The sequence below is a fragment of the Chiloscyllium plagiosum genome, chromosome 24 (genome assembly GCF_004010195.1).
Source record: "Chiloscyllium plagiosum isolate BGI_BamShark_2017 chromosome 24, ASM401019v2, whole genome shotgun sequence".
NCBI classification, from domain to species: Eukaryota; Metazoa; Chordata; class Chondrichthyes; order Orectolobiformes; family Hemiscylliidae; genus Chiloscyllium; species Chiloscyllium plagiosum.
The window spans coordinates 21,363,132-21,376,673 of NC_057733.1; the positions used below are offsets into that span (position 1 = coordinate 21,363,132).

Sequence of the window (13,542 nt, forward strand, 5' to 3'; positions counted from 1 at the left end):
GGTACTCTCAGCACGGTGCATCCAAATATTCTCAATAACCCTAGTCAAAATTGGAAAAGCTGTCCCACTGATTACTTGAGCAAAAGCCTGCCACTCAGCCTTACGACTACATTCTGTAACACTGGCAGGATAATCACAAGTTAGTAGTGACACTGATGGTTGTAGCCATGAACGTGGTCTGGGCATCCTCCACCTTGGACTACAGTATGAGCAAGTTAAATCAGTAAACAAGCATCAATCAAGTGTGGGCAAGGAAACCTGTTGAAAACCAGATACCCTCCTCCTTAGCTGATTAATCTGTACAAGCTGTACATCACTGGAAGCAGCACAGAGGTTAGCAAGGGCACAGCCTGCTGGGTAGGGAAATTCAATGCCAATCAAGACTGATTCAGCAGTAGAGTACACACCAGAGGTTGTGCCAGGCATACATAAAAAGTGAGGGGAATGTTATAAACAGGATCACAAGAAAGCAATACCGTGGAAACAATTTTGACTGGCCAAGGAGCCCAAAAAAAAGATGAGAACTCCGCAGTTTTGCAACATGATGAAAGGAGGAATTTAAGAGAATAGAAGGCTCCATTGACATTGTCATCTTGAATAAAAGGTAGAGTCTATCAAAAGGACAAAGACAATGTTCAAGTATTTGCAACCAAACAGAAGTGACCCATCGCATCCTCTTCCTGAGGAAAGGTTTGGCCTTCAGCCAAAGCATCTCACTCCATGTGACAGGAGATACAGCAAGTACAGGAGATTCAGAAAGACCAGATCATCTGCAGTAAGTACATATGCTCCAAAATTACTTGCACCTCCAGTCAAACTGTCCCAGCACATTATCCTGTAGATGTCAGTGTAAAATAAAAAAAAGTGAAAAGTTGTCTAGGCATACAATTCCACCAGGTTACTTTCAAATTGTTAAAATTGATGGAAGGTAACAGTGAAGTCAAACACCAAAATTATCCATACACCTCAGTGACAACTTGGATTTTAAGATTATTCATCTTCAAATCACATTACAGATGCACAAACATGGGCAAGAGAATTCCAGAGATGAAGTGAGACAGCAACTGCCCGGGCATTTAACAGTGTGGGATTAAAGATCACCAATTAGCCTGAAGTCAATGGCAGTCAGGAAAATACATCTCCTTTGGCTGGAGACATGCAGGAATGGGTGCAGCTGTTGAAGGGCATAGCTTTCAGTTGCTTCAATAACCTCCTCAAAAAGATCAGATACAGAATATTCATAGATTATCTTACAACTCAACCAGAATATTAAAACAATCCTTATCCAGGACTTATTGTGGACATCAGTCAGGCCTATGGTGGCAAGTAATATTTATTCCACTCAAATGACCATCTCAAAAAAAGGGGATAGTGACATACAAAAAGCATTGCGAAAAGGACCCAACAACATTCTGGGAGGTTACAATTAACTGAAAAACTTAACTGGCCAAGCAACAAATACTACTGGGACAACAGTAGGTCAATTAACCTGCCAACACCTGCAACATGGCACAAGTCAGGAGTGCTTTGGAATCTGAACCACCCTGCCTGGACGAATATATTCTCTACAACTGAAGTTGTCTGATGCCGTCCAAGACAGAGGAGTGGCATCTCATCCAGCATTTGAAACATTCAATCCCTCCACCACAGTATCTGTTTGCAGCACATACAAGATGCACTACTGCAACTCCAAGGCTCATAAAACAGTACCTCTCAACTTCTATTACCAATAACAGGTGGACCATCTGCAGTGGTACACCAACAGGTCCAAGTTCTCCAAGTTATACATCACTTGGACTTGTAATACATCACCATTCCTTCAGCAGTGGTCAAAATTATGGAAGTCCCCCTCATCAGCACCTTCACCACAAAGGGCAGCAGTGCTTCAAGACAACTCCCCACTATCTTAAAAGGTGAAATAGGCCAAAACAACTGCTACCTCACCAACAGGTTCATGTGCAAACTTAATAGGTGTGCTAACACTTGAACATTAGTTTCAGAGTCAGTTTCAGGAGTGGAAGGAGATTAAAAGTAGTGAAGTATTAAGAGTGGTGAAATATTAAGAAATACTGACCAAAGTTGTACAATCATTATTCTAAACCACTAATAAGTTATTTATTAAGAAAGATCATTTTACATTTAGACAAGTTTTATCATACTTGCCTTTTCCTAATAAAGGGATAGGACAGATTCATAAACACTGGCAAAATGAAAAGTTACTCAAAAGTCTGCAAAGTTTAGTCAGACTAAAGCGACGTTTCTAGTAAAACTAAGGTGACATCTATTATTTTTGGAGAAAAACCAATAGTATGTACACAAATCTAACTACTGTTCAAAAGTCCACTGGATTTCATCTGACAACTGCAAGTAAAACAAACTAAGCAAGGTTCAAACTTACTTCCTTGCCAGGTATCCACGGCAGATAGCTTGGAACAGGATAATTATATCAGTGATCTTCAGATCCCGTTCCTCCTCCAAGTGTGCTAGAACCCCAGCACGGAAGAAAATCTTACTCTGGCCGATGCGGAATAAGTTAGGATCCAATTCCAAGGCATGAATCTGATTACAGAGAAAAGGGGAAGATAAGGAACAGGAAAATAAATATCCATATTCAAAGAGAAGTATCCAGATATATCTATTCATTCCCAAATGTATGCAAAACATGCAAGTAATTAAAAAGTAAAGAGAGAGATAAGGTTAACACCTTTTAGTTTTTAAATCTAATTAAATACAAAATTAGAGGTATAATTCTTGATTTTTAATGCATTGGTTTTGTAATTTGAAAACATTTACACTAAAGCACAAGTTTTTGTAGAATTTCAAACATTCCAGACAAAAGAAGTTTTAAAAAAAAAATTAAGTGTCTACCATTCGTTCGCAGGCTTGCTTCCCATCCATGAAACCTTTAGGGATTGAATTAGGGGTCAGAATCTCATACCTAGGGGAGTGGAAACATTACAAATTGAAGTATGTGTTTCTGAAATTATATTCAACTTATTGAACAGACCTTTCAAAAGCTTTGAATAATTCAAATTAATGTCTTTTTTTATTTAAAACTGAAGCTATTTTAAACTAATTTCTTCACTTCAACACTAAACAAACAGGTACTTAAGTACCATCTTTGACATAATAAAAACTACCCAAGGTGCGCAGAGTTCCATTTCCCAGCTTTTAACATTAGTCACATAGGAGATACTAGGGCAGAGTTTTCACAAAAACAAAGGCTTTGAGAAGCATCTTAAAAACAAAGGATAGACTGGTAGATGAATTTAGAGCAGGAACTTCAGAGCTATTGGCCTTAGCAACTGAACACCAATGATGGAGCAATTAAGTGATGCACAAGAAACTAAATCCAAAGGAGAGCAGATATCCTGGATCTGCAGGCTGAAAGAGATCAGTTTAGATGGTGGTGAAGGGCACAGAGGAATAGAAAACAAGGATTTTTTTAATATTTTAAAATGCTGCTTAACCAGGAGCCAAACACCTCAACAAACAGGGCTAAAGGCTAATGGACAAACAAAACCATGAGAGCACTTTCATTGGCGAGAACCTAAAAACCAACATTTAAAAATTTGGGGTCAAAATGGATTGCCCTTCATTTCATTAGAATCAACATTTGACCCTCTGACTGGGTTATTTTTATTCAGGGTTTGCTTGGCTTACAAACCAAATGCGATTAAAACTTCCCTCTGAATTCATTGTGCCCAATTGCATTGCTTCCTCTCAACATGAAGAGATTCATTCCACATTCATCTTTATAAATAAGTTGTGTGTGGGTTCAGTTTGTAAAAGCTTAACTACCTCTGTCTGAACTCCTGGAAGACAATCCTATTAGGAAAACCTTGACGACAAATTCGAATACCCTCCAATACTCCGTTGCAGCGCAGCTGGTCAAGAACCAAGTGAGGATCCAGTTTTCCAGCCTAAAAGAAGTGAAATTCAAATCATTAACTGACTTTGGTTGTAATCTCTCAACACTGCTCAAAATTTGCTAGGAGGCAGAGTGTTGAAAGCAAAAAGCTTTATTCCGCAGTCAGCAAAGTTGAGTGGTTTCCCCACCCAAACAGTCCACTATTTACACGAATGCACAACGTCTGGTCATATGTCAAGTCACACAAAGTATTCCAGCTCGAGGATGCAGAGGCAAGGAGGGAAAAAACATATCTGCAGTGCATCAATGCCAGATAGAAAACTCCACTGGACCAGCCACGCAAGTCTATGCTTTTAATCATCTGTACCTACTGCTGAATTACCAGATCAGGCTGCCAGTAAAATGTGGAAAAGTCATTAATACATTAGTACTGGTGTGCTTGATGCTGGAAATATTGCAACAATTGTAGGTTATAAAATCTAGAGACCTGATCATGTCGACCTTCAAACCTTAGCTGTCAAAAGTCTCTCTGGAAGTGGCTGATGGAAACAGTCAACTAATTTGGTACATGGGTGCTTCATCACATGAGATGGAATTAAGAACACAGGATAAATATTAAAGTAGATTTTCCATTAAAAAGTAATAAAAATATTAGATGAATTTCTTTTAGAACAGCCACAAGCCAAGTAACCATTTACTTGGAAGTAAATCTTCCAACAATTAAATTGCACCAAGATTAAAAAACAAAAACAAATTGCTGGGGAAAAAAAAAAACTCAGGTCTGGCAGTATCAGTGGAGGGATAATCAGAATTAATTTGTTGGGTTCACTGGACCTGAAATGTTAACTAATTTCTCTCCACAGATGCTGCCAGAGCTGTGGAGTTTTTCCCAGCAATTTGTTTTGTTTTGGATTTCCAACATCTGCAGTTCAGTATTTTATTTTGCACCACAATAAAAACAAACTGTAAAAAATTCTAAACACTTGAGTAGCCAGATAACTGCAAAATTAAAGTCCGCTTCAACTGTAGAACAGGAGCTCAAAAGCTTTTAAAAAACTTAATCAGAATTTAGCAATTGTGCTGGCAGTTCCAAGGATATTAAATAAATGCAGACATAGTGGTCAAGGTGACTGCCTTGACATGTTACTAATTTTAACACTGTTCCCTCTCTGAAAATAGAAGTGATGAGTCATACTTATGTTGAAAATTCTCAACTGAGCCTTGAATGTTCCCAAGGAATCTTCCACATCACGCCTTTTGACTGTACTACAAAGTACATTGTTTGACCACGGTGTGGGAATGAAATACAGCATATTAGCTAGAAATCAGTCGGCAACTTTAACATATTAACATCTTTGCTCCCTACACTAGTGACCTCAAGGGCCCACTCATGAAAGTAGGACCAAATTGAAAACAGCAAAGTTAAGCAAATCTCCTAATATCCTGTCCCCAAAAACCCACCTCAAAGTCAATTAGTTATACATTGCCTGCTCTAATTTAGAAGGGGCTGTACAAATGCTTACAAAAACCACTTTAAAATCAGCCAGGATCGAGCATGGCAGTACACCAGTGAATTTTAGAGTGTGCAAACTGTAGAAATAACAAAATAGCACAACTTTAAATAATTTTCACCAACTTTTATATTAACAGCACTGTCACAGGTACCATTTCTGCTATGAAAATATACCCACCCTTTTTTCATGGTTTGGAATGATGCATCGAACAAAGTTTGGGTTGGTGTTACGTAGGGTTGCCATTAATTTTGCCAAGGACTCTTTATACAGTTGCCCCACTGTGCGGAACATGCCCTTTTTTGTTTTGTAAGAGGAGCCAAAAGCAGTCTCATTCATACCAGCAACTTGGTCCAATCCCACAATACGATCAACTGCAAAAAACATTAAGTTTTATAAAAGCACATTAGCTTTATTATACTTTTCTACTGCATTCAGATGCAAGAGTTGCAGAAGTAATGCGAAACACATTGGCTTTGCAGTCAACGGAGAAACAAATTGCAACATTGATCCAAAGCAACAATTAGTAATCAGTCATGTCTTAAAAAAGTAGAAGAGTTCTTTGATGTCCTACAATGTAATCTCTGAAGATTTTGTCCAAAGACAAGAGTAACAGGTACACTTCCTCCATAGATGGAGGTGGTAAAAATGCAACCCTGTACGACCGAATAAAGTACCACTATATCATGGCAAAGTATCACTATGTAGCCACAAAATAAAATTAAGCTTGGTGTTCATGATAGGCTTTGGCTAATACCTGTACAAAACTTAAAATTCCAATGTATTCTTGAAGTGGCAATGGGCACAAACAGTCAGCATTTTCACATAACACCCAAAAAAACCTTAAACCCTGCAATAAATGTTTAAAAAAAAACACAACACCAGGTCTTAGTCCAACAGGTTTATTTGGAATCACAAGCTTTCGGAGCGCCACTCTTTCACCGGTGCTCTGAAAGCTCATGCTTCCAAATAAGCCTATTGGACTATAACCCAGCATCAAGAGATTTTCAACTTCGTCCACCTCAGTCCAACACTGGCTCCTCCATATCATGCCAAGAAGAATGGAGAGGCAGGTATCACAGAATCTATATAAATAACTGTAGTCATGTACACTTTCTACAGTGAGATTCAATATGTAAAATAGAAAGCAGCTAGCCAAGAGGAAGGCACGAGAATAAAAACGTGAGCTTTGCAAAATGAGGAAGTAGAATCTTGATAGCAGAAAGTATTTTTAAATTATTATAAGCATGGTGGCTGTCCAATCTTTGACTCAATCAAAATGTGCAATATCAAATGCTTGATCCTATATGGACATGGTGTTTTGTCTGCTCTATCTCAATAATACTCCCTCACACCCACTTCTTCAACAGAACCTTGCAAATTAATGAGCTCTACTTCCTAGAAGGATAAGGAGGGGAGAAACATTGAAAAGTCATCACCTGCAAGCTAGCCACCAAATCCCACAATATCCTGATTTGGAGCCATATTGTTTGTTCCTTCACAGTCACGGATTTAAAATCCTGTAAATCTCTTCTTGTAGGTTTACTTACACCAAGGATGATAATAGGTCAAGGCAGCAGCTCACCACCACTGACCAAAAGGCAACTTGAACAAACAAGTTCCTGAAATTCTGGTTCCGGCAGTGTCTCTCTAGGATATACCCTCAAACTAACTCAACTTTTGGACATGTCTCTCACTGGACACCTTTCATTGCTGTTATACTGCTGTTAACATGAAATACAAACCCTAAATTCTAATACTTAAGAGCAGATGGGGATGGGTTAGTTCTGAGAAGGTTTTTTTTTTAAAAATTAAACGACACAGGTCAAAGTAATTTTGAATGTTAACTTCAGTTCATCCATTCCAAGACCAGCAATGCAGCTGAACAGCTAGCAGGAACCCCTGTTGGTGTTAATGAATAAAACATTTACACTGTTCAGTTCATGACAGGTTAAATTAACTCAAAAGCTGTTAGTTTAGTTTTGACTTCAGACAGAAGATTCAAGGTCACAGTTCAGAAGAACACAGAATTCAGTTAGAAGAACAGTTTTTCCTCTAAAAAGGAGAACGGAACTTTTCCACCAATCACCATACAGTGTGTTTGTGTCTCTAATGTTCACGTTGGGAGAGTTTATATAGAAGTCTTCAAAATTTTATAACTGTGTACATTCATGCCATTGGACTCTGCAAGGAATTAATTGTCTCTACTGTCCAAGGGAAAAAGAAACAAAAAAGGAGAAAGTTAGTTAAGTAAAAAGATATTTATAAAAAGATTGGAATCATATTTTGCTGAAAAGTATTTTTGAAAGCTAGGATTGGAAACAGATTGAAATTTTGGTTGGATGTTTGTGATAAGATCATTCTAATTTGTCTGCTATAAACACAATTACTTTGTCGCTTTCTTCAGCAATGACCTTATGTTCTATTATTAAAGAACATACGTAACATCCTGTGATTGTGTTTCACTGATTAACCACTATGGTAACCAACTGCGAAAATTAAATATACTCCATCAAGCCAAGTTTCATTCCCGAGTTCTTACTTGTCCAGTATTAGAGATCATAAAATGCACTGAATTGTTAACTCTTGTTTTATCATGGCAAGGTTTGCAAACAGTAAAAAAAAATGTAAACCAACAGGTTCCAGACTTCCTGATGTTAAATAAGTGAAGCTAAAACTGTCTCCCACCTCAACACCAAGTACAAATTTAAACTTGTATAGTTATATTGTTCCTAATAAAATGCTATGATAGTTTCTAATAAACATGCTCCAAGTATTAAAATCCAAACAGCTGGATGCAAGGGATAACAAAACTTTAAGTATTTCTCTAAAATGCTGTTATATGAAGGAAGGGATTTTAATAACTTGAACAAGTTCTCAATATTGCTGAAAGACAAAGATAACTGAACATTTCCGCATCACTTCCACTGTCTTTCAGCAAGCTCTGGGTAAATATCTGCACAATTGATACATGTATAAAATAAATAATTTACAAACCATCTTTCCATAACTCTGCCACAAATTTGTCCATTGATTGATGCAAGAGCGTGGCAACATTGTCATTGAGTGGGTCCATGTTTTTCAGAAGCCATTCATCTGCCTTGTAATCCACCTAGTGCCAAAAGGTTGAAAGATTACATGAAAAAATATCAATTACATTTTGACAGCAAATCATGTGATCCCACTTCAATGAACTTTAAAGACTCATTGAATTCCATTTGTGATTCAGTTCCATTTGATACATTAATCAAATTTTAAAAAAGTTTGCTCAGCAACCTCAGATGGGATTCAGAGTTTCGGAATAATAACAAACAGAACCCCAGATGATTAATTGCTCAATATCATACTGCTGTCTGAGGTGGCCTGCTGCCTTATTCCCTACACGTTAGGATGGTGACTAGACTTTAAATTTATTCAATTAGCTGTAAAGCTCTTGGAAATGTCTGGCAGTGTTGCGATTTTGAAGATTTGTAGCTCAGATTGTGAATCACGTTCTAAGTTTGTTCACTGAGTTAGTAGGTTTGTTCAGATGTTTCATCATCATTCTAGGTAACATCAGCGAGTCTCCTATGAAGCGCTGGTATTGTGTCTCGCTTGCTGGGTGTCTTGGTCTATTGTGGTGGACGATATCACTTCAAGTTTTATTTGAGGAGTTGTTAAGTGGGGTTAAATCTATACGTTTGTTCATTGTGTTCCAGTTTGAATGTCAGGCCTCTAGGAATTCCTGTACGTCTTTGTTTAACCTATAAAATACCCTGCAAGAAACATTACATTGGACAGACAGGCAGGAAACTAGCCACCAAAAGACATGACCAACTAACACACACACCCACCACACAAACTGGGACAATACATCCATCCTGAGAAAGGCTAAACAAAGACATGGAATTTGTAGAGGCCTGGCATTCAAACCGGAACTCCATTAACATACATATCAATTTGGACACCATTTACCAACCTCTCAGGAAAAGAACCCAAAGTGCTACCACCCACTACAACAGACCAAGACAGATAAATAGCAAGTAGGACAGAACACCAGCACTTCATGGAAAGTACTGTTCCCTATCATGGTGATAAAATGTCCGCGAACAAATTTACCAGCTCAGAAAGCAAATTTACAACCAGTTGATGAAAAGTGATAAATAAATGCAAGCATTTCCATCTCTTTTCTTTACAATTCAAATATCTTATCAAAATAGTTGACACTTTCCATGCCTTAAATTCAGTTTTCCTAGAGATAGTAGTGTCAAAACAAATGCTCTTACATAACCATGTTTACTTTAATCATTAAAAAAAGGATTGAAAAGCTACAAGGCCAGTTACTTCAAAACTCACCAGGAACCATGCTAATGGATGATAAAAAGCAAGTAAAGGATTAAGAGATAAAACACCAAAGTCAAAAAAATAAAAGGTATTAATTTACAACAGATTAGCATATTCAGTGACTGTTCTTGCCAAGAGTTAGAGGATACAGTTTCATAACAGCCAAAGCATCGCTAAAGGATCACATTTTGGAAAAAGATATTCCCTGTATGAGTTATATGCATTTTACATGTCTATTATAGACTCTTAAAATGCCAGATCGAAAACAAGTGGAGGAAAACCCTTCCAATTTAAAATTCTTGGAAGCAGCCTCAGATATTGCTTGTAACTTGTGAATGACTACTCATGAAGATTCTGTTGCTATCACTGAGTGGAATGGAAAAAGGGAAGGGTTAAATGGGTTCAAGTTCCTCCTTTCTGAAATTAAAAGCTTTTGATTTGTCCTTAAAAGGATGCCAACAAGCTACAGTTCACAAAAGCAAGCATTCCACTTGTTTTCCAGCTTCTTTCTCTGGATATTCTGCTAGATATTAAAATTGTACTCCCATTCAAAAACCAAGAGGTGCATGCAAAATAATCAAGAGACTTCATGGATGCAGAATGAGTAGTTCTTGCGTAGCACAACAGATTTAAATGAGTTGCCTTGTTTCAATGATGTGCATCCCATTCACTATAAATCAGGCAAGTCTGGCTGTACATAACTTAAAGCAAATTTTCCATGGCTGTGCTACAAACACCAAATGGTTCTAACATACCACAATAAAAAGTGGTTGAACCACCAGATTTAAAACAACACATTTTATTCATCCAACATAGTTAAAATACTACAAAGAAATTGAATATCTATTAGAAAATTTAGTAATAGATACAGTAATTATTACTATTTAAAATGTTCCAATATTGTAACATCTCAAACCCACTTTTGGAAAAGGCAAATTCAGAAAACAGATTGCCTCACATGAAAATCTCATAGCATGCAGATAACTCCCAGCTTGTGGTTGTAACCAAGGCAGGGGGAATAGCTTCCATTTCAAGACCCCAACAGCAACTGCTGGAAGCTAAAGATCCTGATTCTGTGGGTGGGAGTTTGACCCCACCTACTCAGGTTGGTTCTATTACTGCAACTTAAAATACCCAAAGCTTCACATTGTTCATCTTAAGACTGCTGGCACCTGTGCTGCAATCTCTAAGAGAAACTAGGAGAGAACGCACCTCTTACAGCCACAGCATTGTCACACTGAATGTCTGTAGTCATCTCAGGTGGAGAAAGCTATCTGGCATTTCTTATCGATTCAGTACCTGTCTATCCCATTGGTGCATCCTTAGTTTCAGAAGATTACTTTCCCACCTAGTATACATTTGTCAAACATGAATTCACCACCCTTGGCCACCTCATTCAAATTGTTTGCAGAGATTGCAAAAGGTTGAGGCCCATGATCCTTACTGTAAAATGAAAAGGATATAATCTATAGATCACTTAGCAAACCAGAAAGCAACCCTTTGGAAACAATGGTTCTGCATGGTTAGAACTGTAAAAGCTTACTTCAGTGTTTGCATAAAGAGAACCAAAAAGAACATGAAAGCTTGTTTTTTTTCTACACAGAGCACAAGTGGATAATATTGCTTATTTCTCTGTATAACCACTGGGTAAGTCACTGAATATGCCATGGCTCCATTGATCTTAAATCACTTATTTGCTACATACTTTTGTCAGTGGCAAAAATACCAATTTGAATGAGGCCATTAGTCTTACTGTATAAACTGGCTTCAAATGCCCAGTTCAAAACTCTGAACCGTTTTGAATGATGAAGAATGAGAAAAAATGACTAACATTACAGACCCATTGTAAACACAACATTCTATTCAATAGACATACCTTGCCCGCGTAGTGAATAATGCAGAAGTCGGCCTTATCTTTGAGCTGCCTTGGCTTTTGGAATTTTGAGTGTGTACCCTGCTCTTGGCTCAGCTTCTCCACAAAGGTCTTATCCGTAGCCTTAGGAAACCAACATTCCTCATCCAACAAAGCCAGCACACCAGGAGGATTTGCCTGGTATAACAAGGAGTTCATGAATTGAAGTGTGTTTTATGTCCAAACATCTCAATGGATTAGTGTTTACTCAATCTACACCGCACCATCCACCTGCCCCCAAACACAGCTATTCTCCATTGGTTCAATACATTAATGCTTTGAAGTGCTGTGAAGTACTTTGAACTTCCTAGTGTCTCTCCCAAAATCTTTTAGATAGAGAAACAGGTAAAAATATATCTGGGGCAAATATGTTAAAAAAATATGCATATGGTATCCTGATAGTATTCTAGAACAGATGCAGCACCCAAGAGTGAATGTTGAATCTCAACAAATGAGTTGCTTTTTGTCAGTCTTGTACCACCAAAAGAGATGTGCAAGCTGAAAAAGGTTCTGAATAGGGATTTTTTTTAAAACTCATAGGATTATGGACATAGTTGGCTAGACCTGTATTTATTGCCCAGAGGGCAGTTAAGAGTCAATCAATCAATCACATTGTTGTGGGTCTGCAGTTACATGTAGGCCAGACCAGGCAATGATAGTAGATTTCTTTCTGTAAAATAAGGATAATTTGTGAACCAGATGGGATTTTCAGACAACTGGCAACAATTTTCTGGTCAGACTCTAAATTCCAATTTTTCATTGATTTCAAACTCCATCTACCATTCAAACCCGGGTCACCACAACATTACCAGGATCAACAGTCTAGCAACACCACCACTTGGCTATCACAACCTCGAAAGGAATATTTTAATTTTTAAAAAGTAGGCCCAGATAATAGAACTTCAAATCTCCCCTCATCCTGTTCATCAATTGTTTGGAAATCCTATCCCAAGCTTATCTTTTCTCTCTGCAAGAAAACTGCCCTTAATCTCTTTCAGCAAGCTTTTGGTCAATTATCATTTAATTGATTTTTCTCCCGCCTTATGAGCAGTTGAGTTTTACGCCAAAGCCAATTTAAATGAAAGTTTTACCATTAGCAAAGTCAGTATGTTACAATAAAATGTCTATAATGGTCACTAAATTACTCAGTCAAAACAGAACTGTTATATTCTTACAGGTCTCTCTATGAGGTCAATGCATGGCTGCAGATCCAGGCCAAAGTCAATGAAATTCCACTCAATGCCTTCTCGCTGATATTCCTCTTGCTCCAGGATAAACATTGTGTGGTTAAACAGTTGCTGCAACTTTTCATTGGTGTAGTTGATGCAGAGTTGCTCAAAAGAATTTAACTGTAATGATAGAAACAATTTGTCATGTAAACAGGAGTAGACAAAAATAAAAGTCAGCCAACAAAGCCTGGTCTATCATACAATTAAATCATGATTATTCATCTACATTAAAGCACAGTGAAGTGCAATCTCCAGAAATCTATTGACAGCTTGAACATGCTTAATGACTGTACATCCACACTCTAAGGTTGGTGAGTCTTTGGAATTCTCTACCCCAAAGCGAAGAAATAGCCCCTCATCGGTCTTAAACAGTATATTGCTTATCCTGAGATTGTATCTCCTGGTTTTAGTTTTAACAGCCAGTGGGAACATTATCTACATCTATCCTGTCATTGCCTATTAGGATTAAGTTTTAGTGAGATCACCTCATTCTTAAAACTCAAAACGCAGTTTCTTCAGGCTATCCAAAAGACAACACTGTCATCCCAGGAATTATTCTGGTCCTCTATGATTGGTAGATCTTTCCTTAGATAAGGAGACTAAAACTGTACACAATACTCTAGACATAGTTCAACAAGGCTTTACATGATTGCAACAAGACATCTTTTCTTCTTAAATCCCCTTGCAAAGAATTCA

At 37.7% G+C, this 13,542-nt stretch overlaps 1 protein-coding gene across 3 annotated transcripts in view; it reads right to left on the reverse strand.

Annotated features, from left to right (window-relative positions):
• Positions 1-13,542, reverse strand: part of LOC122562058 (myosin-10) — a 159,471-nt gene that overhangs the window by 39,080 nt on the left and 106,849 nt on the right. For all 3 annotated transcript variants that reach the window (XM_043714526.1, XM_043714525.1, XM_043714524.1), the window contains 7 exons: positions 12,793-12,966; positions 11,582-11,755; positions 8,380-8,494; positions 5,563-5,756; positions 3,802-3,923; positions 2,869-2,938; positions 2,399-2,559 (listed from right to left, as the gene is read on the reverse strand). In XM_043714526.1, the coding sequence (XP_043570461.1) occupies positions 2,399-2,559; positions 2,869-2,938; positions 3,802-3,923; positions 5,563-5,756; positions 8,380-8,494; positions 11,582-11,755; positions 12,793-12,966 (1,010 nt within the window). The remainder of the gene's footprint in view (positions 1-2,398; positions 2,560-2,868; positions 2,939-3,801; positions 3,924-5,562; positions 5,757-8,379; positions 8,495-11,581; positions 11,756-12,792; positions 12,967-13,542) is intronic.